Source organism: Lathyrus oleraceus, chromosome 6 (genome assembly GCF_024323335.1).
Source record: "Lathyrus oleraceus cultivar Zhongwan6 chromosome 6, CAAS_Psat_ZW6_1.0, whole genome shotgun sequence".
In the NCBI taxonomy this organism is placed as follows: Eukaryota; Viridiplantae; Streptophyta; class Magnoliopsida; order Fabales; family Fabaceae; genus Lathyrus; species Lathyrus oleraceus.
This window is the reverse complement of record NC_066584.1, coordinates 453,593,646-453,620,678: the sequence shown is the minus strand read 5'-3', so window position 1 is coordinate 453,620,678 and position 27,033 is coordinate 453,593,646. Positions and strand designations below refer to the sequence as shown.

Genomic DNA, 27,033 nt, shown 5'->3' with positions numbered 1-27,033 from the left:
GAAGCCGCCTTTATTCGCGTTTATTTGGTCTTTGGTTTGTTGGAGCATTTGGAATGCGAGAAATAATTTGGTTTTTAAACATTTCATTTGGAATGTGGTAGAGATTTTATTGATTATTAAATCTGTTGGGTGGGATTGGATTTCTATTTTGTCTAAGGGGAGTATAGATATTAATAGAGAATTATGGTTTGATAATCCTGCATGTTTCATTGGACTGTAACTTTTCCCTTTGTATTGGGTTGCACCCCTTGTGCGTTTTAATACAAGTGTTTATAAAAAAAAAAAGTAGCCTTTATACTTTTTTTTTAATAAAAGTAAATTTGGTGGTACATATTTGTAGTGAATATAGATAGTTGACAAATCTTTGTAAAATGAATCATACTATAACCTCAGTTCATCATTTATCTCTATGCATATCTCATGGTCCATAGTTGACTTCTTGAGTCGTTCGACCAATCACCTCAAAATGAAATTGATACTATTCTTTCTCCTCACATTCTTTTGGATCTCTATAGAATGCATTCATCCTCACCCACTCGATCCTCTAACCCGTTCCGAACTCAACCTTGTTCGAACAATAATCCACAAATCATACCAAACATCAACCAAACTCAACAGCATCACTTTCCAATACGTAGGATTAGAGGAACCAGACAAAGCAGTTATCCAATCATGGCTATCCTCAAACACCAAAACCAAAACTCTTCCACTTCCACCTCGTCGAGCCTTCGTCATAGCCAGGTTCCAAAAACACTCCCTCGAAATCACACTAGATCTTTCATCTCGCTCCATAGTCTCAACAAAACTCCACAAAGGACACGGTTACCCTATGCTTACCTTCGGTGAACAAACCATTGCGTCACAATTACCATTCACCTATGAACCGTTTAAACATTCTCTAAGCAAAAGAGGTCTCAACATATCTCATGTTCTGTGTGCTTGTTTCACAGTAGGTTGGTTCGGTGAGGAAAAGACCAAAAGGACAGTGAAAGTGAAGTGTTATTACAAGAAAGGTTCTGCTAATTTGTATGTGAGACCATTGGAGGGTATAGCAGCGGTGGTTGATCTTGATGAAATGAAAATTGTTGGTTACTCTGATAAACATGTGATTCCAGTGCCGAAAGCTGAAGGTACTGAGTATCGAGCTTCGAAGATGAAACCACCGTTTGGTCCAAAGCTTAAAGGCATAGCTGTCAGTCAACAAGATGGACCTGGTTTCACTATCCGAGGTCACTCCGTGAGGTAACATTTTGATTAAAGTAACACTAATATATTAAATTATCCATTAGTACAAAATGCATGAAGTGGATTAAAAAATTCTCTTACTTTATTAATACAAGTTCCAATTATTATGTCCATTAAATTTAAATTATCCATATTTAAATAAATTAATTCTATTGTAATCGCAACTTTGAAACATATGAAATTATTTTTTCTATGCGCATGTCTATATGATTTTTTTAATAATTTTTCTTTGATCAGTTGGGCCAACTGGGTCTTCCATTTGGGATATGACATTCAAGCTGGTCCAATAATTTCTCTAGCATCAATTTATGATCTAGAAAAGCAGAAATATCGTCAAGTACTATACAAAGGATTCATATCAGAGGTGTTTGTGCCATACCAAGACCCAACTGAGGAATGGTATTACACAACATACTTTGATTGTGGTGAATATGGTTTTGGACAGTCTATGTCTTCATTACAACCTTTCACTGATTGTCCTGCCAATGCAGTGTTCATCGACGCATATTATTCCGGTTCAGATGGTACTCCTGTTAAAATATCTAATGCTTTTTGCATATTTGAGAAGTATGCTGGTGATATCATGTGGCGTCACACTGAAATTGCGATCCCAAATGAAGTGGTAATTTATTTGCTTTATGAAAAAATAAATTTTAATTTAATTTTTTGAATTTCAGTTAATGTATAAATATTTGTGTTTGTGGCAGATAAATGAGGTCAGGTCTGATGTAAGCCTAATAGTGAGAGCTGTTTCAACTGTGGGAAATTATGATTATGTTATTGATTGGGAGTTTAAGCCAAGTGGTAGCATCAAACTCGGGGTATGGATTTCTACACACTAAATGTTGTATACATCATGTGATATAGATATGAATCAGATATATTAATTATTCAATGAATTGAAAAGAGAATGTTTGTTTATGATACTGATCAGAGTATTATCGAAACTAACTATATGTTATATTTTAAAATAGGTTGGACTTACGGGGATATTAGGGATTAAGGCAGGGACATATACCAACACAGATCAAATCAAAGAAGACATGTATGGCACATTGCTAGCTGAAAACACCATTGGTGTCTACCATGACCATTTCATTACTTATTATCTTGACCTTGATATTGATGGTGAAGCTAATTCCTTTGTCAAGGCAAATTTGGAAACTGTAAGAGTGAAAGATCAGAAAACACCAAGGAAAAGTTATTGGACAGTTGTAAAGGAAACAGCTAAAACAGAAAGTGATGCAAGAGTTAACATTGGTTTGAAGGCTTCTGAGTTAGTAGTGGTGAATCCTAATAAGAAAACAAAACTTGGAAATACAATTGGGTACCGTTTGATTCCAGGCTCAGTTGTGCATCCACTTTTGGTAAGTGATGATTATCCACAAATAAGAGGTGCATTCACTAATTATAATGTTTGGGTGACACCATACAACAAAAGTGAGAAATGGGTTGGAGGATTATATGTTGATCATAGTAGAGGTGATGATACTTTAGCTCTTTGGAGTCTTAGGTGAGTAAATTATAGTAAACCACACAAAAATATAAAGAAATTTAAATTATTCATGTTTTGATATGATGAATTGGATGTGTAGGGATAGAGAGATTGAGAACAAGGACATAGTATTATGGTACACCATGGGATTTCATCATGTTCCTTCTCAAGAAGATTTTCCAGTTATGCCAACGTTGAGTGGTGGATTTGAGCTGAGACCAACTAATTTCTTTGAGAGCAATCCTGTCCTTAAAGCAAGGTCACCGAAGTCCATGCACTGCCCTAACTGCACTTCTCAACATTACTTTGGTTAGAATTTGATTGTTACCACTCATTTTAATGTTGTGGGTTTACGTTTTGTTAATGCTATATAATCATTTTGTTAAGGAAAGGAATGTTCATAATTTTCTTGATTTGAATGATGTAACTTATATTGACATTTTTGAAATTTTTTCAACAAGTCACTAAAACACTTGTTATCATTACTATTTTTATGTGTCAAGACTTTATGTCTTATCTATGCATTGCATTAGAGTATTCATGCTTATATGGATACAACACAAATCAATCAAATCCAAAACACTAAAGAATGTTTATATATAGCGATTTTAGTGTTTTGACATGTTTAATATGTAGATTATATATTTGATGGTGGTTTTGAAAATTTCTCCAAATTGGATTTGGATTTTAAATTAACGTTGAAATTAATTGAAAAATGGTTTGGTATGTGTGAAAAGTAAACAAATGTAACAAAAGAGTTTGGTTTGCGACAATTGAATTTAAAGAGTTGTGAAATAAATATATGTTGAAATATAATAAGGTGAAAATATAAATGACTCGAAATGTATAGTGCAGATAAAATAAATGAATTTAAAAGATAATGTAATTATAAGAGATAAACTAGCCAATACCTTACAATCAATTCAATATGTTTTTAATTCAATCTTAACTACACAAGTTATATATATTCGGGTGTTCTTTTGTTCAACTCAAGTCAATTCAATCTTTGAAGATGACACTATAAAGAGAAATATTGTTGCTAACTCTTCTCAAACTAGTTTGGCTTTATCTAATGCATCCTTTATTCAATTCAATCATAGGATAATGCACCCTATATCTCTAGTGATTTTTGAGGAAATTCATGAATAAGATACCACCAAAATTAAACATTAATGCCTGTCTGTTAAACCTGCAATTATAACTGCAAATATTAATTTGAAACTTTTGATCCATAATTAAGCAATTGAAGTATATTCTAATTGTGATGATATTTTACTCTTTTTTGGTTATTGGGTAAATTGAATGATGGGAGAGAGATAACATATGAATCATTTTAAAACATATGAATCATTTTCATACTTAGTTTTCTGTATGAGTATATATTTAAAAACAAGAAAATTAATGTACTATTTTAAAATCAGTATTAAGTATAAACGTAGTTTTCATACCTATTAAGTATGTGTTATGAATAGATTTATTAATGAATACACCTAATTGATTATGCAAGAACTATCTAATTGTAAAGGTGAGGAATATCGAGTTTCATGCACCATAGATATATATATATATTTTTATTCTATGATTGATTTTGCAAGAACTACCTAATTGCAGAATGTGCAAAAATTACAATATGGAATGTTGGAAGGAGTTACGGCTGAATTACAGACATTGTTGGCAATAGGAATAATTATAATCAGCTCACAAAGGATGTTGCATGAATTGCTGAAAAAATGATCAGATCCAAATGAAAACAAAAATCACAGAAATGTTGCTGCTACCTCATCCAACATTGTATAAATATTTCTGTATTCAGGGTAGAAATTATCACCAATAACTAACTTATGAACAACACCATGAATCTCTTCAGAGGTGCAACCAGGAACTTTCATCATTCTTATGTCAAGAAGAGTTAACTTACAATATGTTTTTAATTCATGCATTTTAATTGTAACATAGTTCAGTTTTAATGTAGGAAGATTCTTATATAACTCCATTCAATATGTATTCAATTTAACAATGTATACTTTCTACATAGTTCAGTTTTTAATTGAACAACACCCTTCCTTCTTTTCAACTCAATTCAATATGTTTTCAATTCAATTTGTTTCTCATTGAAGTCTCACATTGATTGTTGAAGAAATTTTATTAGTGTTTATAACACTCATACATACAGAGATTTGTATCAACTTGGTTATTAGACTATTGCATCTATGAATTGGACTTTGGGTCCAACAAAATATTTACCACAATTTTAATTAATTAAGGGACCTAAGCGTTATGAGCAATCATATTAAAGAGAAGGATTAAAGGACCTAAGCCTTTATGGACGAGTTGATAAGGATCAAGACACCTCTAACCTTAGAAGGCGACTAAAAAAGAAATGGAGACATTAGTCTCAGGTACACTTTTCTAACCCTCAAATACCTCTCACTTTCATTCACCATTGGATTTCGCGCCCGAGTGTTTTTCAGATATCATCCTCTCGACAACAAACCCAAATATCAAGCCCGAGTGTTTTTCAGATATCATCCTCTCGACAACAAACCCAAATATCAAGACATCAGTCATAAGTCAGAGTGCATCATTAGATCTATGTTATCCCCTACACTTGTGAGCATCTCAGGTCTTTACTAGATGATTATCACCGTCTATGGAAAATATTCATTGATGTTTCCTTTCTTTTCCCTCAAACCTAAATGATGCATTCCAATAGAAAACCTCTCCATAGAGTCCTTTCGACATGATATCCACATGAGTATGATATGAGCACGATCAAATGAATCACTCCAAGATGACCGAGGCAAAATTAGAAAGTTGGTTCCACTTTTTTCTACATACCCATACTTCAAAGAAATTTTCAATTAATGGGAAGACATTCACACTATAACCTACGTCGACGGGTAACTGTATTTCATTTGGGAAAATCTACTTATAAACTTTCTCCCTTATGTACAAGAAGGAGACTTAAATCCAATATCATGTTGTGTATGGCTGTTTTTCATGCTCGGATAGATCAATATGTTTTTTCTTGACGAAGAAGAACTTGAAAGATCCACAAGATTAAGATGGTACTTTCTAAGGACTCACCAGCGAAAGAGAGACCCTCATATATTGTGAGTGCAACTTTTCGTTTATATGTATTTTGTATGATGTCAAAACAAGAAAACTTTAGCATTTATGTGTCGCGCCGCGAAAAATACAGAGTCGCCACCAGATTTTATTTATTCCAAAGGAAAAGGAAAATACCGATAAAAGCCCAAATGAGAATGGTCTTGCAACCAAGAGCGGATTCAGAAGTCGGTTATGCGAGGGGAAGTTATTAGCACCCCTCACATCCATGGTACTCCATGGGAACCACTTGCTTGTATCAATGCATATGGATGTTGTTTATTTGTATGTTGCTTGTTATCAAGAAATGAGATGAAAGAATAAGACGGGGAGAGAAAATAAGTGTTAAATTAGTGTGCTCGTCAAGGATTTGGGCCCTTTTTCCTATGTATCCTCGTACATGGAATGAGGAAGTCAAAGCTCTGTAGTTCCGCTCAAAACGGAGTATGTGTTTGGTTGTTTGTACTAAACAGTATTAACGTTCATGTGCTACTGTTCACTTGCTTGTATGCTAGAGCATGATAGCAAGAATTATTTGCTTGTTTGCGGTAAAGTGGATGCGCTTGGATCACACTCTAACAGTTAAACGTTACTTGCTCACACATGGATACTTAAGCGTCGTTCATGTAGAGCGTAAACAACACATCCTTTTTGAAAGGTGTGAAGAGTACACTGAGGCAAAAGATGATTTGATTTGTTGGGGTTAGTTTTAGTACGGAGACAAGCATCAAACCATTGGCTAGATACAGTCAAAAGTCCAAAAGCTCGGGAGTTGAGAGGACAATGTTATCCTAATCACTCTTTTTCATCCAAAAAAGAGATTTGAATTATGAAAATGGTTTGACAAGTCTAATCATTGGAACTTAGAGGAAGACAAGTATCTGACCCTTGACTAACTACGACCAACAATTAGAATACTTGGGAGTCAAGAGGACAATGGTATCCTAACTACTCTTTTTCTCCCTCATAACACCTATACCTAACTTGTTTGAGTCATTGAATGCTTTAAGGGGGAAGTCAAGTGTCAGGTCCTCAAGCTAGGTACGACTGACAACCCAAGAACTTGAATGTTGTTTTTAAGCACGTACATCCCATTTTTACATTCTGTTTGTTATGAAAATGTTATTAAAAGGCACTTGACGTTGAATCAAGTGTTTGAGTTTATTATGAAAGTGTGTGTGAAGAATGGAAGAGGGAGATAAAATGAAATTGAGAAGAGAATGGTGTGGATAATGGAATGGATAAGAGATACTTGACGTTGGATCAAGTACTCGTGTTGATATGGTGTGAGTTTGACTTGGAAAACACTTTACTTTGAATCAAGTATGCCTTTTGTTTCTTTTGAAATGTTTTATTTTTATTGTTTGTTTTTATCTCTTTAGTTAGCATGCATGATGAACCACTAAAAGAAATAAACCTAGGCTATTACACTTTCATGGGATGGGGGGACATGTGACCCACAATGGAGGGATGAGTTACATACAATACAAGTGGAAATGGAAAGATTAGACAAATTACACCAAGTACCATGCGTAAAACATACAAGTGGTATAGTATCCTCACATAATACAAGGCTATTAAATGAATTAGAGGTATTGATAGTTTGAAATATACTTGAATCTCAAAGGCACATGTGGACACAAACATGAATCAAAGTGAGTTAGTATGCATTAATAAATTAAATGAAATGGATATTAAATGCTAAAACAAGTGGATCGACTGAAATATGACATGATGAAATGATATAGAGATCATGGTAAGTGTAATGGACATACAAGCATATCACATTAAATTGAAATAATTTTCAATTTAAATCTAATAACCACAATAAAAAATATAGACAATTAAAGTGAAATTAAAATCAAACAAAACATGAACACGAATTAATCATTTTTATTTTATCTAAACATACATTCTAAAAGTCAAGATAAAATGGAAAAATACTAATAAAAAATTAAATGGAATTCTATTATATTCTAGGCATTTTTAATGTGGTAATTATCAAATGAATTAATACCTAACATATCAAATTTCTAATTAAAAATTACCTAAACAATTAGCATAGTTTCATTATTTTCTAATCAATCATAGAATGACTGTCCATTGTTGGATGGTGATAGGAGTGATACTGCGTACTGTCCTTCGCACACAAAATCAGTGACAGGTGTGATGTATAAGATTGTTCTTTACCCACGAAATCGGGTAGTGGGAAGGATATTCAATTTGTACTATGTACTATTTGATCACGTTTCTATTTGATCTTATCTTCAAATTCATTGGCTTCTGATGAGAGTTGATGAAATATGAAATGAAGAAACAGGGAGATGGATTTAGAAACTTCAGAATCTTTGGTGAGAGCCTTGACAATGTTAGTAGTCTGACTTGAGATCTTTAGTATTTTCAGAATCTTCAGAGTCTTCAGAGTCTACAGTTAGAACCTTGATAGCCTCAATCGCCTGGCTTGAGATCTTCAAAATCTTCATCTACGTAACACAACTTCAGAAGCTTGCAATTCTTTAGAAGCTTTGTGATCGGAGTCACGTCCAGAAGCACAAACTGAGAGAACATTGCAGCAACAACATAACGTTTCCTCAGAAGTTTCTCAAGAGTGGATCAACACAGAAGCAGAAATATCATTGCAGTAATAACATTGAATATCTTTCAGATTTTCTAATAACTGACGCATACGCGGATTTGGAACTCATTGTTAAGAAACTGATGACGTTGCACATCATATACTCAGAATCATAATTGACTGTTAAGATACACAATAATAAACCATTAGGGTACCAAAATTGTTCTCACACAAATAAAACATTGTTATCATCAAAAGTCAAGGTATAGATGCATAACCAAATCTTGTTCTAATAGCTTTTGTATGTACCGACAATTCGACTAACTCTCATGTGTTGTTTATTTCGATTTCTTGTAACTCTTAGACCATAGCAGACTTCCACTTCATATTCTTTAAATCCTCGCTATAGTTTATTGGTTTAGCACCTACAAGTAAAGAAAAATGAACTAATTCTCTATCTGGTGTGACTTCATCATCACCAGTCGCTTCATAGTCTTGAAGTCTTGCTGGACGAACTCCAGTTCTTTGAGGTCTCTAGCTTGTGCTAGCCATACCCTATTTTTCTTTGACTGTGTCAGGAATGACAACTACTGCTTCGACTAGAATATCGATAATTACTTCGGCTTTGACTTCATTGGTTTCTTCTTCGATGCTATAACTCATCAATGGCTTGTTAATTGGATCACCAGAATTCCAATCCCAGGATGAATTTTCATCAATAAAAATATCTCGACTCATCACGATCTTCTCATTGATTGGATTAAATAGCCTATATGATCCAATTTTGTGATATCCTACCAGAACCATAGGTTCACTCTTGTCAACAAGTTTCATTCTTCTCGCAATAGGAACATGCTTGTAAAAAATAGAGCCAAACACCTTCAGATTACTCACAAATGGTCGTTTTCCACTCCAAACTTATTTAGGAACCTTGTTTTCAGCTTTCAAAATATAAACAGCAGTGGAAACAGCTTCACCCCAAAGAGATTTTGTAAAATTCTTCTGCTTCAACGTGCATCTCGTCATGTCCAATATGGTCTTTTTTCTTCTTTTTGATATTCCATTATGTTGAGGATGTAAGGAGAAATTACCTCATGATCAATACCATATCCTGCACATAATTCTTCAAATATCTTTTATGTATATTCGTCACCTCCATTTGTTCGTAGAACCTTGATCTTCTTTTTACTCTCGTTTTTGACAAGTCTTTGAATCTCTTAAAGATTGAAAATACTTTGTCATTTCGCTTGATCACATAGATCCAAAGCTTTCGACTATACTCATCGACAAATGAGACAAAATACACGTTTCCATCAATGGTATGATCCTCAAACGGACCACATACATCTGAATATACTACTTCTAGTATGCAAGAAGATCTCATTGGCATAGTCGAAACAAAATACTTTATGAATTGCTTCTCTACTAAGCAACCTTCACAGAGTTTGTCAGGCATCTCAAGACTTGGTATACCAGTTACCATATCTTGAGTAATCAGTTGATTGAGTGATCTAAACTTCAGATGACCAAATCTTAAATTCCATAACCAACTGTTCTTATGGTCGACAACTGTTTTTAGGCATTGTATCTCAGGTCAATTGATCATGCTCTTAAATATCCTATTCTTCTACAAAGGAGATTCTAAGACTAGATTATTCTGATTGTTGAATAGTTCAAAGGCTCCATCTTTCATAACCACTAAAAAACCTTTTTCGACCAGTTTTCCAACACTTAGCAAACTTCACTTTATTCCAGGTGCATAAAGTACATCTTAGATCATAACTTTTGCTCCATTGCTCATTTGAATAACTATGTCGTCAGTACCTTCTGCTTGAAACGAGCTATTATCAACAAGTTTGACCTTGCTCTTCTTTGACTCGTCGAAATCTGCCAACCATACTTTCCTACCAATCATGTGATTCAAGCAACCTGTGTCAAGGAACCATATTTTGGTGTCAACATGCTCATTTGCAATTGCAGCCATAACCATCACGTCTTCAGAATTATCTGAATCTTGGCGTGCAAGGTTTTCTCCTCCATTCTTGCCTTTCTTGTACCAACTATTTTTGGCCAAGTGACCCCATTTTTCATAGTTATAGCACCGCACACATTTTTTTTTCTCTTCTTTGTCTTTCTGATATGATTTTCCTTCTCCTCTTCTCGAGGATTCAAAAGCCCTATCATCGACCTTATGCTTTTGAGGGTTCGACCAAGACTTCTTACTCTGAGTCGTGTCTCCTTTGCCCTTGAAATTGTTAGAACCACCATGTTTCTTCCATGTCTGAGCATGTAGAGCTTGTATTGAATCCTAAACCCCTTTTCTTTTGATAATTCTCATCTCATATGCCTCTAACGAACCAACCAAATCTTCCAATTTAAATGTTTTAAGATTGCTGGATTCTTGAATAGCAACAATAATGTGATCAAAGTGAGAGATCAACGTACGCATTACCTTCTCAACTAGCATCTTATCAGCTAGAGTTTCACCACAACCTTTCATGAGATAAACGAGATGTTGTACCTTCGACATATAACCTATAATCTTTTCATCTTCTCCCATCTACAATAATTCATACTATCGTCGCAAAGTCTGCAATTTGACGACTTTGACTTTCTCACCTCCTTCATTGTACTTGATAAGAATATCTCATGCCTCATTTGCCGATTCAACATGAGAGATCTTGTCGAAATTCTCCAAATCTACCGTCGATTGAACTTAATACGCGACCTTGCAGTTTTTCTTCTTCGCCTCCTTGTTCGCGACTCTCTGAGCATCAATTGCATTCTCAGCAAGCTCAGGGGCGACATTAGTAACCACTTCTAGGGTTTCATGAAAGCTGAACAAGGATTTCATCTTCTTGCTCCATCGATTCCAATTTTTTTCGATAAGAATTGAAAAAGAATTTGGAATGTCATTAGTACCATTCATCTTTGTAGCGATTTATTAACAACCCACGATTCTGGAAATACGATCACCGACGTGTGATTCTTGAAAATACGATCAAGAATCTAACCGGAGCTCTAGATACCAAATTGTTAGTGAGTGAGACACTTTCAATGGAGAGAGAGAGAGAGATTGTTATTATTGAATATTTTATAAACTGAATTATAAAATATGCCTATTTATATACCACTAATTTATATACTAAGTAACAAATGATAAACCCTAATTATCTTTGAGTTTGGACTATACAACTCAGATTATATCACAACCGATTCCTATAACCCATATGAATTAAGTGGTTTTTTATGTTTCCTTATTCTCCATTAAACAAACGACTTTCCTTTCTCAAACTTTGGAGGAAACTTAATGGACTAAAAGAAAGAAAAGTTGAACCAAAGTAAAGGTCTCATCATGAAGGTAGAAAATGAGAGAAGAAAAACAAGAGCGTGATCACCAATTTATACTACTAGCAATCAAATTCTAACCATAGTAATGTTGAGAAGTGCAGTTAGGGCAGTTCATAGGCTCCGGTGATTTTGTTTTAAGAACTGGATTGCTCTCAAAGAAATTAGTTGGTCTCAGCTCAAATCCACCACTCAACGTTGGCATAACTGGAAAATCTTCCTGAGAAGGAACATGATGAAATCCCATGGTGTACCATAATACTATGTCCTTGTTCTCAATCTCTCTATCCCTACACATCCAATTCATAATATCAAAACATGAACAATTTCCCATGCACCTCTTTTATGCATATTACATTTTCCTTTTGTGATTTAATAACAGACTAACCTGAGATTCCAAACAGCTAAAGTATCATCACCTCTGCTATGATCAACATATAATCCTCCAGCCCATTTCTCACTTTTGTTGTATGGTGTCACCCAAACATTATAATTAGTGAATGCACTTCTAATTTGTGGATAATCATCACTTACCAAAAGTGGATGCACAACTGAGCCTGGAACCAAACGGTACCCAATTGTATTTCCTAGTTTTGTTTTCTTATTAGGATTCACCACTACTAACTCAGAAGCCTTCAAACCAATGTTAACTCTTGCATCATTTTCTGTTTTAGCTGTTTCCTTTACAACTGTCCAATAGCTTTTCCTCGGTGTTTTCTGATCTTTCACTGTTACCTTCTCTAAATTTGCCTTGACAAATGAGTTAGCTTCACCATCAATGTCAAGGTCAAGATAATAAGTAATGAAGTGGTCATGGTAGACACCAATGGTGTTATCAGCTAGCAATGTGCCATACATGTCATCTTTGGTTTGATCTGTGTTGGTGTACGTTCCTGCCTTAACCTCTAATATCCCAGTAAGCCCAACCTATTTCAAAATATAGCATGCAGTTAGTTTCATTTAACAATATGGAATAAAACATGTAGTGTATAAATTCATACCCCAAGTTTGATGCTACCACTTGGCTTAAACTCCCAATCAATAACATAATCATAGTTTCCCACAGTTGAAACAGCTCTCACTATTAGACTTACGTCAGACCTGACCTCATTTATCTGCCACAAACACAAATATTAATACATTACCTGAAATTCAAAAAATAATTCTTTTTCTTTCATAAAGCAAAGAAATCACCACTTCATTTGGGATTCCAATTTCTGTGTGACGCCACATGATATCACCGGCATACTTCTCAAATATGCAGAAAGCGTTAGATATCATAACAGGAATACCATCTGAGCCAGAATAGTATGCATCAATGAACACAGCATTGGCAGGACAATCATTGAAAGGTTGTAATGAAGACATAGACTGTCCAAAACCAAATTCACCACAATCAAAGTATGATGTGTAGTACCATTCCTCAGTTGGGTCTTGGTATGTAACAAACACTTCTGATATGAATCCTTTGTATAGTACCTCGCGATATTTCTGCTTCGCTAGATCATAAATTGATGCCAGAGATATTATTGGGCCAGCCCGAATATCGAATCCCAAATGAAACACCCAATTGGCCCAACTGATCACAGAAAATGGTCACTATCATTCATCAAGCGACATTATCAGCCTCTATGATTGTGTTTGTGAAAGTATGATATAATAGAGTCGAAAATAGTACTTGACTAGATAAGATGTTTAGCTAGCATACAAGAGAAAATGGTCCACTGTCTAAATATATTTAACCTTTACCTGATGGAGTGACCTTGGATGGTGAAACCAGGTCCATCATGTTGATCGACAGTTATGCCTTTAAGCTTTGGACCAAACGGTGGTTTCATCTTCGAAGCTCGATACTCAGTACCTTCACCTTTCGGCACTGGAACCACATGTTTATCTGAGTAACCAACAATTTTCATTTCATCAAGATCAACCACCGCTGCTACACCCTCCAATGGTCTCATATAAAAATTAGCAGAACCATTCATGTAATAGCACTTAATTTTCAATGTCCTTTTGGTTTTTTCCTCTCCAAACCAACCTACTGTGAAAGTGGAACACAGAACATGAGATATATTAAGACCTCTTTTGTTTAGAGAATGTTTAAACGGTTCAAAGGTGAATGGTAACTGTGACGCAATGATTTGTTCATCAAAGGTAAGCATAGGGTAACCGTGTCCTTTATAGATTTTTGTTGAGATTATAGAAAGAGTTGGAAAATCTACTGTGATTTCGAGGGACTGTTTTTGAAACCTGGCTATGACGAAAGCTTGACGAGGTGGTGGTGGAATAGTTTTGGTTTTTGAGGATATCCATGATTGGATAACATGTTTGTCTGGTTCGTGTAATCCTACGTATTGAAAAGTGAGGTTGGTGTGTTTGGTTGAGGTTTGGTATGATTTGTGGATTATGGTACGGACAAGGTTGAGCTCTGAAGGGGTGAGAGGGTCAAGTGGGTGAGGATGAGTGCATTCTGTAGAGCTACATAAGAGCATGAGGAGAAAAAAGAGAGAGAAGAATATAAACTTCATCTTGATCCCTCCTATTGTGGTGAGGTTTTTGGTCAAACAAGTCAGGTAGTTTATTATGAACCATTTTGTATATATAGCATATCTTTAGAACTTAATTATTTTTAGGAAAAACTAAAGTGGCTTGTTGTACTATAAACATGATTTAACACATTATACTAATAAAGTGGAAAGTCGTGTTCGTATAGTTTAGAGAAAGTTTTAGAGAGACACATAAGTAGATTGATAGATTCATTAACAAATTAACAAATTAACAAATATATGTAATAGAGAGAAGTGTGTAGAAGTCTCTTTTGATATGTCTAAAATATTCTATAAATGTAAGTAAATCTCTTTCATATGGCATATATAGGAGAAAACTTCTCAATTGTAAACTAAGTAATGTAGAAGCAATTAAACAAGTTTGTAATCGGTTCTAAAGTGTTTTGAGAGAACTTTCTTCCTTATTTATAAAGGGGAAAATTATTCATTTTTAGGGTTTTATACGGGACAATCGTCACAAATATGAGTGTAATCAGTTTAATTTGGATTGGTTTTTGGTCAAATAATGTTAGAATCAATGATATCTCAATCAGTTTGATTTGATTTGGTTTTTAGTGTTTTTATAAAATGGAACTGAAACAAACTAATTGATTTGGTTCAATTTGATTTAGTTCAGTTGATTGGTTTTCCACGCTTTACTTTCAAACATTGTTTATGTGCGTGTGTGCGTGTGTGTGCTTCAGGATCAAGATCAAAGTCCCATTTTGGAGGAATATTTTCCTAAATGGGTTCATTTGTCTAGGGGTGGTGCTTCAGGATCGGTCATCCCTCTTCTCAAATTGCCTGCCATACCATACTATCTGCAGAAAAGATGTAACTTTTTTCGAGGCTACCTTCTACACTTACCAGGTGACGTCTTTATATTCACTTCTTGTTGTTGGTTGTGGTAATGTCTTGGTTATGGGTAATACTTCCGAAGCGAGGGATACATGAAAGGAAAAGTGTGAATCTATGGAGTAGAAATGCTCCAAGTTTAACGAGGAGATGTCCGCTCTTTAGGAAAAGGTCTTATGTGCAGAGGCTTTCCAAGAGGACCGAAGATCCACAACTCATCTTCCAACTTAGCTGCTCAAATATCTGAGCTTGAGTATTCCTTAGAGGTTGAGAAAAAGCATCATGAGGAGACATTTGCTACTGCTATGGAGGAAAATTGTCATGTTTATGAGGCTCTGAAAGCCTTTCAAAAGTAGAAGGAATCTCGTGCTGAAGATCAGAAGGCTCAAGATAACCATGTGGCTAAGCTAAATAAGAGATTTGGTGAGTCCCTCTATCAAACTCTGACTAACTGATGCGTTGTTTTTCGCAAGTGTACGAACGCGTCAGAGTAATATAAAAGATTGTCGAATCCACTAAGACCAAATGTCAATCTATAGTTATCTATTGTTACGGTGTTTATCTAAGGTAGTCGAAATAGGGGTTTTAAGAGTGCAAAATGAAAAATAAAGTATTAAATTTTTTTCCAATTAATAAAGACAGGTTCGAATGTAATTCACATAATCAATTAATAATCCAAGTACTTGCTAATAGAATTACTTATGGGTAGTGTTTCCTACTTTGAAAAGAACCAATTTAACGGGAACTGTCGCTTTCGCGTATTCAGAACCGAGTTGTACTCCCTAATCAAACCGTCTTATTGTCACTTATAAAAAGGCGCGCATTGCGTCAGAGTAGGAAACCTATTTTTAAGAAATATAGTATCTTGACTAAGTTGAAAAGTATTTTGACCTGGATTTCTTAACCAAAAGAGGCTCTCACGAACCAGACTCTAAACTTATAAACGCGTCCAAAAATAGTTTTAAAATCACTTTTCTTTTTAAGTTAAAAACTCCTGATGAACTAAACAAAGCGCTTTCGCTGTATTTGAAATAGTTAAAAACAACTAAGTTTAGACAGACGTCAGACGGCTTTCGATCTTACCCAACGGAAATTAAGTGCGGGAAAATTTAAGTTGAAAGTCAAAATAGCCCTTAAGTGTTTCTACGAACAATTGTACGGATTATCGGTTCAATTACGATCCTTACATTCTAACCTTTATAGGTTTAGCTAGACATGGTAAAGTAAAGATGCATTTTAATTTAAATAAAAGTAGTGCAAGTGCGGGAAATTAAACAAAAGTAGTGCGGTGCAAGAAGTAAATAAAAGTAGTGAAGTGCGGAAAATAAACAAAGTAAAGGCAGTGCGGGAAATAAATAAAGTAAAGTGCGAGCGCGAGAAAGTAAATAAAGTAAAGGCAGTGCGGGAAAGTAAACAAAGTAAAGGCAGTGCGGGAAAGTAAAGTAGACAGAGGTAAAGCAATAAAACCTTCTCCAATCGGAGGGTCGAATAAACTGCGTAACAGAAATAAAAATGGCGGCAGGATTAACTTCCTTCCAAAGTGCTCCAAACTCGATTACAGACTCGATTACACAGTTGTGGCAACACTTCGATGTGAAGCGATTACCACTTTTACACAATACTGATATATGCCTAGTTGTAACTAAGTTTAGATGATGAAACAAATGAAATCAAGGCTCTATTTATAAGCAAGGAAAATAATGGAAATGACAAGGATGCCCCTCAGTTTGAAAATGGGAGGGAAACATATTGTTCTTGTGGCGCCCTCCACAAGAGGAAATTGTGGCGCCCAAGTGGAGATAGTGGGAGATGTGACAGTTGAGGAGAAGTTGGAACTGGGACACGTCATGGCTAAACCCATGGCGCCAGCCACAAGTGTAAAATGCTGATTTTTAGGCTTTTTAGATCATTTTCACTCCTTTTCTCGATCGGGGCTCCAATTAGACTGAAAACCTGAAAACAAAGAAAAACATAGTAATAAAATAACAAAATAACAATAAAACAACTAAAATGCATGCGAAATCGGAGTCGAAAATACGGTGAATTTCAGTGTCATCAATTTCTCCCACACTTAAACCCTTGCTTATCCTCAAGCAAGACACTTAAAAGCTCAAAGAAGAAAAACCGGCGTTAACGAGTGATTCGGGCTAGAAAGGCTTCTAAGTTCTAGTCGGGATGCAGTGATAGGTACTAACTGAGTGAACTAAGGGTATCGTGATGACACTTATCCGCAGACACGGACATAAACTTCATTCCTATATTAACCAACCCATAGTATTACACAATACCTAGGCCTACCTCTTCATCTCTTTTTGGGTCCTTTTCATTCAGGCGCAATCACATTAAACCCGTTATCCGTACATATTTCATAGCAGAGTGACCAGTTAGTGATTCTGATCCTAAACATGGGGTTTCTGGCACATAAATCTGTGTAAACCCTTTTATTTGACCCAAATGCAGTTGTGGGGGATCGGATCGTAATCCGCCTTACCGAGTTCAGCGCCAGATACCTCTGAACCAACTAACAGCGGGTGAGTTTTTCCTTTTCTTTTTCTTTTGCAGCAAATTTTTACAACTTTTTGTTTTAAATGATTTTGTGAGGGTCACCTATCTCGGAGTTGCCTTTTTCTTTTATTTATTTCACTGGATCATTCACTTATGTTCATCGGTCCCCTACGTAGAGGATGCTTAGGCCGGAGCTGACTGCTGGAATAAACTACTGAGGACTATACTGAAATGATAATTAAGGCCATGATATATGGGGTTTCGGGAGTGATTCCTATATTCATGAAGTCTATGGTGCTAAAACGGTACTGATGTTTCAAAAAGTTCTCCCAAGTCACTACATCCTAACTCAAACCTGTCTTAAAGCTCAAAAAACTTTCAGAATAGCACTGTTTTCTTTTGCAATAATTTTTGGTAGGGCTAAAGGAATGGGGAGATTGGGATGTACTAAAGATACACTATACTGGTGACTCGTCAGACACATGCATTTTCTAAAACACTCTAACTAAAAGCAAAATGAAACAAAGTAAACAACTAAAAAGCAATAAAAATAAACAATCTAACTAAAAACAACAAAGAAAAAATAGAAAGCGATAAAATCTCCTCCCACACTTAAATCGAACATTGTCCCCAATGTTTCGAAATAAGATAAGAGGAGAGTAACCTATCACACTACTGCTGACCACTGGTTCCTTCTCCATCCTGAGGTGGACGACGGGATCTGCTACGATGACGGTCTCTCTGATCCATCCTGGCCGATAAGGCATCCTGAGCAGTCCTCACCTCTCGAAGGTTGCCTAAAATGGAACCCTAAGTGGCCTCCATTAGTGCAAAATGCTCACGGTGGTAGTTCCGCTGACGGGATTGCTCGTTTGTGATCGCAAGCAGATTCTGTGCAACAGTCGTATAGGATCAATCTGTCCTCCGTTGCGATTCTTGCATGAAGCTCATGTGGTCCGCCAGTTGTTGCTGAATGGTGGAGAGTAGGTCATCACGCCTTTGTTCTCTAGCCATGTGGTCGCACCACATCTCCTCAGTAATATAGAATCCAGGAGCAGAACCTACAAAAGAAGAAGATGGTGCGGTGTATGGTGGTGAAGGGTGATGGGGGGACACATGAGGTACGAGAGATTTCTCTCTCCGATCGAACTCTTCATCAGTGTCGTGTCCCTCCTCATCAGAAACATTAGGAGGAAGTGGACCTAAAGCAGGTGGAGCATCTAAAGCATAGGTCTAGTTCCTTTCATTACGTACATCAGTACGTCTAGTGCACAGTAAGACAACAGATGGGAAAGCTACACCATGAATCATAAGCACATAACCTCCCTCTCTTCTCACTCGGCACAATTTCATATCTTTTAGAAATTTAAGGTTGATTGTGCGAGTAGCTAAGGAAACTAAGGTAACTATCTCATTGTTCAGGTTAAGAGCCCGAGCAATAGACGTAATGAGTCCTCCAAAAACAATAGGTCCCGCTTTATTAAGATTTAAAGCCATATGAGCAATCATAAACGTGACCGGATTAATTCTCCTATTTGTGAGACTTCCTTGTGAAAATAGAAGCTCCCTACCATTAACCTTGTTTGGATTCTCCCGGCCAAAAATAGTGCATACCAACAGATATCTAAAAACTCTGATGGTCGGGTTATGGATGGTCGAGGCAAGAATTCCTTCAAAAGAATTTATTGAGGTATTAGACAATCTTTGCCAGAAGGAAAACACCTCGACCAACCAGTCTGAATCCAAAGGCCCCTCACAAATAGCACCTTCCCCATGAGGAATTCCTAACAGACCTGCTAGTTCGTTGGTACTAAACTCATACTCAACAACAAACATTCAAAATTTAACAGTACCAACTGTACTAGCAGTGTTAGGACTGACAATATAAATTAAAGAACTTAAAAACTCAACTGTCAGTCGCTCAAAGGTAGACTCTCTGTTTGAAAAGATAGTGTGCAAGCCTAGAAAATCTAACAAATGAAAAACACTATGGTAGATACCCAAAGTATAAAGACAATTATCATCCACGTACCTCGTCGGGAGAATTTCCCAATTTTGCAACCTTTCAATAATCCTTCTCTGCCTATCCCCAGGTTTCCCTTCGCGAAGAATGTATCCGTTGAACTCCATTGCTTTGCTCTTTGAATGTGTTAAAGAAGATGAAAATGGGTTTATATATATAGGGTGGTAAAGGTGGGATTTTTATGGATATTGATGGATGAAAATTAAAATGGAAGTTGGAAAGATAAATTGTATGGTGGGAAGATGAGAAATGTAGGAGCTTTTATGGGGTTCAAGGGAGTTTTTGGAAGAGGAAAAAATGGGTTTTGGAAGTTTGAAGGGCCAAAAATGGTGAATTCATTGAATCTTCCCCGCTTATACCAGACGCCGTGGCGGGCGCCACAGGGTCTATGGCGGGCGCCACAAGAGCAATTGAAGCTGGGCCGAAATTTGAAGATTGGTATGGGTTTCTCCATGCTTTTTTTTTGGTCTGGGGGTCCGGATAGCATTTTCATTGTTTTTCCTAATGAAATAAGGCTGACACAATTTATGAAAATAAAATTAAATATTAAACAAATAAAATAATGCTATTAGATTATAACATGAATATAAATGAAATAAACACACATAATATATATATATATATATATATATATATATATATATATATATATATATATATATATATAGAAATATCAAAGTGCTAACATAATTAGAAAATATACCGAATGCGATAATATAAAATAAGTCAGGGAAATGCGAAAAATAATATAAGCATAAATAAGAAAAGATAAACGAGACGGTAAACTCAAACAGCAGAGGGCTCCTCTGCCTGACTGGATCCACGAAGTACAGCTATCTCCTGACGAAGCTCTTCTATCTCTTGGTACAAACAATCAGCCTCAGTAGCATGTGTGAGACCGGATACCGCAATCTGTAAAGTAAGGTCAGCCACCTCCTGCCTAAGCTCGACAATCTCTCTGCGACACTCGACAATCTGCGTGTGGACATCTGGGGTCTACAAAGATAAATTATTATAGAGCACAGTAATCCTGGGTGAAAGCGACGTAGGAGTATAATTAGCAATAGGAGGGGATCTAGGCTCCTTAACAGTCTCTCCATGACCTTCCAAAGCATAACTCCAGTTAGCTGGATCATGAACACTGGTCATCATCGGGTATGGCAGTGTAAAGTAGTGTATCGTCTCGCTATCAATCAACAATCTGAACTGTCTGGGATTGAAAGAGGATCTCCTTATCAATCCTCTGGTCAAGCAGAAGTCAATATCCATAGTAGTATAGCCACAGAAAGTCCTGAGATGGAGCAGCTTGCGGGATAGGCCTAAGGCAATGGCAATCTGCGTGATAATCCCTCCTACATGAATAACTCCTTTGGATGATCTGGCAACATTGCTAAGGCCACACAGTAGGAAATTTCCACGTGCCACAGGGCGTGACTGGGATGCACAGAATAACAAAAATATCTCCTCCTCACTCAGCAGAGTCTCAGCATCTGGTCTTCTAAGAAAGAAGTGCGCCAGTATCATCTGGAAGTACCTCATAGCAAGTTGTGGATAACCTGGGAAAACTGAGTGGAAGGATCCTGACTCCCTCCACCAGAGATATCGCTCCAGAATTTCTCCACTTCCTTACTCAGAAAGTATCCCATCGGCGTCTCAGGGATAGCGTCGGGGGTAGTCTGAAAACCTAATAAGTCACCGAACTCCTTCTGGCTGAAAGAGTACTCAGTCCTGAATAGCCTGAAAATAGTATGTCCATTTGGTCCGGAGTAAGGATCATAATCAAACGAGCTGAGGAACTCCAAAGTCAGGTTCCTATAGGTGTTGTTCATGTCATCAGCGAATTCATCCCATTGGAGTTGGTGGCACAAGAATTTGATGTTTGGCTCAATGCCTAGGGCGTCCATGCAATCCTGGTCCGGATAGCGTGTAGGTGCCATAGGGCACTAGTAGAGAACTATGTAACGCTCCCTCTGGGCATCATCTCTGAAAGCCACGTGCATGTCATCAAAGTTCTGTATCCTGCAAAGGTTAGGGAAAAGGATCCTGAAAACACAAACATTGCAAATGATATTTAGTCCTGACGAAAATATGAAAAAATAAAATAAAGTAAATAAATGCAAAAAAGTAAAATAAGATAAGAAAACCGTGCGTTGCCTCCCAAGCAGCGTTTGTTTAACGTCGTTAGCTTGACGATCGGAATTTATACATCTGCCGTAGGAATTGGTGGATCTATCAGAGTGTGGCTGGAGTAGTCTGTTGGAATGTCTCCTCCTTCATAGAGCTTCAGTCTTTGCCCATTTACAATGAATGGACTACAGGTTTCGTTCTTGATTTCTACAACACAGGATCTCAGAATCTTAGATACTTTGAAAGGGTCAGTCCATCTTGAACGCAGCTTCCCAGGGAAAAGTCGTAGTCTAGAATTGAACAGGAGAACAGGGTCTCCTATATTGAAATCTTTTTTCACAATTCTTTTGTCATGCCAAGCTTTTGTTCTCTCTTTGTATATTTTGACATTCTCGTAGGCAGATTGCCTGAGTTCTTCCAGTTTGTGGATGTCAAGGATACGTTTTTTACCAGCGGTCAGGTAATCCAAATTCAAAGTTTTAATGGCCCAATAGGCCTTATGCTCTAATTCAAAAGGTAAATGACAGGATTTTCCATAGACTAGTTGGCAGGGAGTTGTTCCTATAGGGGTTTTGAAAGCAGTTATGTAGGCCCATAATGCTTCTTGGAGCTTCTGAGACCAGTCTCTTCTAGATATAAAAACAGTTTTTTCTAGAATTTGTTTTATCTCCCTATTGGATACTTCTACTTGGCCACTAGTCTGTGGGTGGTATGGTGTTGCTACTCTATGCCTAACTCCATATTTGCTTAAAAGTTTATCAAATATTCTCGATATGAAGTGCGATCCTCCATCGCTTACGACTAAACGGGGTGTTCCAAATCTGGGGAATATATAGTTTTTAAATAACTTGATCACCACTCTAGTGTCGTTTGTGGGCGCAACTATAGCTTCAATCCACTTAGACACGTAGTCCACAGCTACTAAGATATACTTGTTTCCTAAGGATGGTGGGAAAGGTCCCATGAAATCTATACCCCAAACATCGAAGAGTTCTACTTCTTGAATGTTTCTTAGAGGCATTTCGTCACGTCTTGAAATATTTCCCGTGCGTTGGCATCTATCACATTTGATAATGCAAGCATGGACATCGCGCCACATGGTAGGCCAGAACAGGCCAGCTTGAAGAATCTTGGCGTATGTCTTAGAGGTGCTCGTATGTCCACCATAGGGTGCAGAGTGACAGTGCTCAATTATACTTTTTACCTCCTCTTCTGGAACACAACGGCGAAAAATGTCGTCTTTACCCCTTTTGAAAAGGAGCGGTTCGTCCCAATAAAAGTTTCTTACATCGTTGAAGAACTTCTTCTTCCGGTGGTAGTCAAGATCAAGGGGTATGATATCAGCGGCTAGATAATTAACAAAGTATGCATACCATGGTACGTTACTTACTGCTAAGGATTTTTGGAAGTGCTCATGAGGGCCTAGGCTATCATCTTCAATGGTTTCTAGTTTAGCTATCAGTCTATCATAGGCAAAATCATCATTTATGGGTACGAAGTTTGGTTTCAGGTGTTCTAGCCTAGAAAGGTATTCAGCCACTACATTTTCAGTGCCTTTTTTATCTCGGATATCTAAATCAAACTCTTGTAGTAACAGAATCCATCGGAGTAGCCTGGGCTTGGCATCTTTTTTACTTAATAGGTAACGAATGGCGGCATGATCAGTGTAAACTATAATTTTGGCTCCTACTAGATAAGATCTGAATTTGTCTATAGCAAAAACTACAGCTAGTAGTTCCTTTTCAGTTGTTGTGTAGTTAAGTTGGGCAGCATCTAGGGTTCTACTGGCATAATAAATCACATGTAATTTTTTAGCTTTCCTTTGTCCTAGAACGGCTCCAACGGCATAATCACTAGCGTCGCACATTATCTCAAAGGTTCTGACCAATCAGGGGGTTGCATGATGGGTGCTGAAATCAAAGCTTGTTTTAAAAGATTAAATGCTTCATTACATTTTCCATCAAAAATGAATTCAGCATCTTTCATTAAAAGGCCAGTTAAAGGTTTAGTTATTTTAAAGAAGTCCTTGATAAAGCGCCGGTAGAATCTAGCATGTCCAAGGAAACTTCGGACTTCTCTGACAGTTTTGGGTGGTTTTAGATTCTCTATGACTTCTATCTTATCTCTATCTACCTCAATACCTTTTTCGGAAACTATATGTCCTAAAACAATCCCTTCGGTGACCATGAAATGACACTTTTCCCAATTTAGCACAAGGTTCACCTCCACGCATCTCTCTAGGATTTTCTCAAGGTTAGCAAGACAATTTTTGAAATCAAATCCGCAAACCGAGAAATCATCCATAAATACTTCCATGATACCATCTAGGTAATCTGCAAAGATTGACATCATGCAGCGTCGGAAAGTAGCTGGGGCATTACAGAGTCCGAATGGCATTCGTCTGTAGGCAAAAGTTCCATAAAGGGCATGTAAAGGTAGTTTTCTCTTGATCTTCGGGGTGGATAGGTATTTGGAAGAATCCAGAGTATCCATCTAGATAGCAGAAGTAAGAGTGTCTGGCTAGACGCTCCAACATCTAGTCTATAAATGGTAAAGGGAAATGATCCTTCCTGGTAGCTTTATTTAACTTTCTGTAGTCTATGCACATCCGCCATCCTCCTTCTATCCATTTTGTTACATGTTCGCCTTTATCGTTTTGCACTACTGTGATGCCTCCCTTTTTAGGTACTACATGCACAGGGCTCACCCACTTACTATCCAAGATCTGATAGATTATACCTGCCTCAAGTAACTTAAGAACTTCTCTTTTAACAACATCACTCATTATAGGGTTTATTCTTCTCTGATGTTCTCTGGAGGGCTTTGAATCTTCTTCGAGTGAAATCTGATGCATGCATACGGATGGGCTTATACCTTTCAGATCAGAGATATTATATCCTAAGGCTGAGGGATATCTTCGTAAAACATCTAAGAGTTGGTCTCTTTCCTCTTGGCTCAAGGTAGCACTGACTATAACTGGACGGTTCATCTCTTCATCGAGGAACTCATATCTCAGGTTCTTAGGCAGTTCCTTAAGTTCTAAGGTTGGTTTCTTAGGGCATGGCATATGATCTGGGGTAAGGGATAAACATTCGTAAAGGTTATCATCGATATAGGGCTTCCTAAAGTTATCATCTTCTAGTATAAGGGTTGATGGCAACTTAATTGTTTTTATGATTTCTTCTTGTTCTATTTCCCTAACACATTCATCAATGATATCTATGGCATAACATGCGTCTCCCAGGATATGCGCCATAAGAAAATTTTGAAAGTATAAATTCTATCTTCTCGTCACCTACCTCAAAGGTCAACTTTCCTCTCTTGACATCTATTATGGCTCCTGCAGTCGATAAGAATGGTCTACCTAGAAGGATTGGTATATCATTATCCTCTTTGATGTCCATGACAACAAAATCAGTAGGGATAAATAACTGACCTATCCTAACAGGGACATCTTCTAATATGCTTATCGGATACTTAACAGATCTATCGGCTAATTGAAGTGACATCTTAGTAGGCTGTAATTCTCCTATGTTTAACCTCTCACACTAGCTCCTAAGTCTAGAAAAGCTTTTTCGATGACATGACTTCCCAAAACACAAGGAATGGAGAAATTTCCAGGATCTTTATCTTTTTTGGCTAACTTATTCTCGGAAGTAGAATTGCATTCCAAGGGCTTCGGATCGTCGAGTCTACGTTTGTTGGTAAGGATGTCTTTGAGAAACTTTGCATAAGAAGGTATTTGGGTGATGGCTTCTGTGAAAGGGATTTCTACATGAAGTTTTTCTATAACCTTAATGAATTTCTGATACTGGTTATTGATCTGGGTTTGTTTGAGTCTTTGCGAATATGGTATCGATGGTTTGTATGGCGGGGGTGGTACATAAGTTTTGTCTTTAGGTTCTTCTCCTTTTTCTTGACCTTCCTGTTTTTCAGATTCCTCTGGTTCCTTTACTTCGTCAGTGGGTTCGGTATATTCCTTAGAAGTTTTGGGTTCACTCAATCTTGGGTTAAATGGCTCATCATAAGTGTTCCCACTTCGTAGGGTTATGGCATTGGCTTGTCCTCTCGGATTCTGTTGAGGTTGTCCAGGAAACTGTCCTCCAGGTGTAGTCTGGGGGGCTTGGTTTAAAGCTACCTAAGAGATCTGGGTTTCAAGCATCTTATTGTGAGTAACTATTTGGTCAACCTTGGTTCCTAACTGGGTAATCAGTTCGTTAATGTGAATGTTCTGGTTCATGAACTCTTTGTTTTGTTGGGTTTGAGCAGTGATAAAATTTTCCATAATTTTCTCAAGGCTCGGCTTTGGTGGCACATATTGCATAGGTTGATTTGGTCTTGGGGCTTAGTAACCTGGTTGTCTTGGAGGTGCAGTATTTTGGATAGGGTTATTGTTCTTATAGGAGAAGTTCGGGTGATTCCTCCATCCAGGGTTGTAGGTATTCGAATATGGGTTCCCTTGGGCGTAGTTCACTTGCTCAGAGTTGGTTTCGTTTAATAGACTGCATTCTGCAGATTGGTGTCCTTTGGTTCTATATATCTCACAATCCGACGAAACTGCAGCTGCAGTATTCGGGTTTGTACACATATGCTCGACCTTGAGGGCCAACGCGTCCATTTTAGCTTGCATCATGTCTATAGAGCTTAACTCATGTATTCTTCCTTGGGCTTCCTTCTTCTCAACTGTCGCTCATTCAACTCCCCATGATTGATGGTTTTGAGCCATATCTTCAATGAGGGCACTAGCTTCAGGGTAAGGTTTGTTCATCAGTGCGCCGCCTGCGGCAGCGTCGATGGTCATCTTAGTGTTATAATGAAGTCCATTATAGAAGGTCTTAATGATTAACCAATTTTCTAAACCATGATGTGGGCATGCTCTTAATAGCTCTTTATATCTCTCCCAAGCTTCGAACAATGATTCTCCTTGATTCTGGGTAAATTTGGTTATGTGGTTTCGAAGAATGGCGGTCTTACTTGGGGGAAAGTATCTAGCAAGGAATAATTTTCTAAGGTTATCCCAAGTTGTTATCGAATTGGGTGGAAGGGAATCTAACCATGATATGGCTTTATCTCTAAGGGAGAAAGGGAATAATCTTAAACGGATTGCCTCAGGTGAAGCTCCATTGGTTTTAAAAGTGTCTGCTAATTGGAGAAAGATTTTTAAATGTTGGTTTGGGTTCTCAGTAGCGAGACCTGCGAATTGTCT

The 27,033-nt window shown here is 37.1% G+C and overlaps 2 protein-coding genes and 1 non-coding gene across 3 annotated transcripts; 2 read left to right on the top strand and 1 right to left on the bottom strand.

The window, feature by feature from the left end:
• The first annotated feature begins 367 nt into the window (after positions 1 to 367).
• Positions 368 to 4,638, top strand: LOC127092943 (amine oxidase [copper-containing] alpha 2, peroxisomal). The gene is made up of 6 exons (XM_051031833.1): positions 368 to 1,242; positions 1,483 to 1,867; positions 1,953 to 2,066; positions 2,220 to 2,758; positions 2,841 to 3,049; positions 4,352 to 4,638. Exons 1-6 carry the CDS (start codon positions 410 to 412, stop codon positions 4,396 to 4,398), a joined length of 2,127 nt encoding a protein of 708 aa, XP_050887790.1. The 5' UTR covers positions 368 to 409; the 3' UTR covers positions 4,399 to 4,638.
• Positions 4,639 to 11,627: 6,989 nt separating this feature from the next.
• LOC127096111 (amine oxidase [copper-containing] alpha 2, peroxisomal) lies at positions 11,628 to 14,447 on the bottom strand. The gene is made up of 5 exons (XM_051034726.1): positions 13,521 to 14,447; positions 12,966 to 13,350; positions 12,773 to 12,886; positions 12,160 to 12,698; positions 11,628 to 12,061 (listed from the first exon to the last, which is right to left on the bottom strand). Exons 1-5 carry the CDS (start codon positions 14,297 to 14,299, stop codon positions 11,848 to 11,850), a joined length of 2,031 nt encoding a protein of 676 aa, XP_050890683.1. The 5' UTR covers positions 14,300 to 14,447; the 3' UTR covers positions 11,628 to 11,847.
• A 12,236-nt stretch (positions 14,448 to 26,683) lies between these two features.
• LOC127098752 (small nucleolar RNA R71) lies at positions 26,684 to 26,790 on the top strand. The gene has a single exon (XR_007793452.1). It is a non-coding gene; the product is annotated as a small nucleolar RNA R71 (small nucleolar RNA).
• Positions 26,791 to 27,033: the final 243 nt, after the last annotated feature.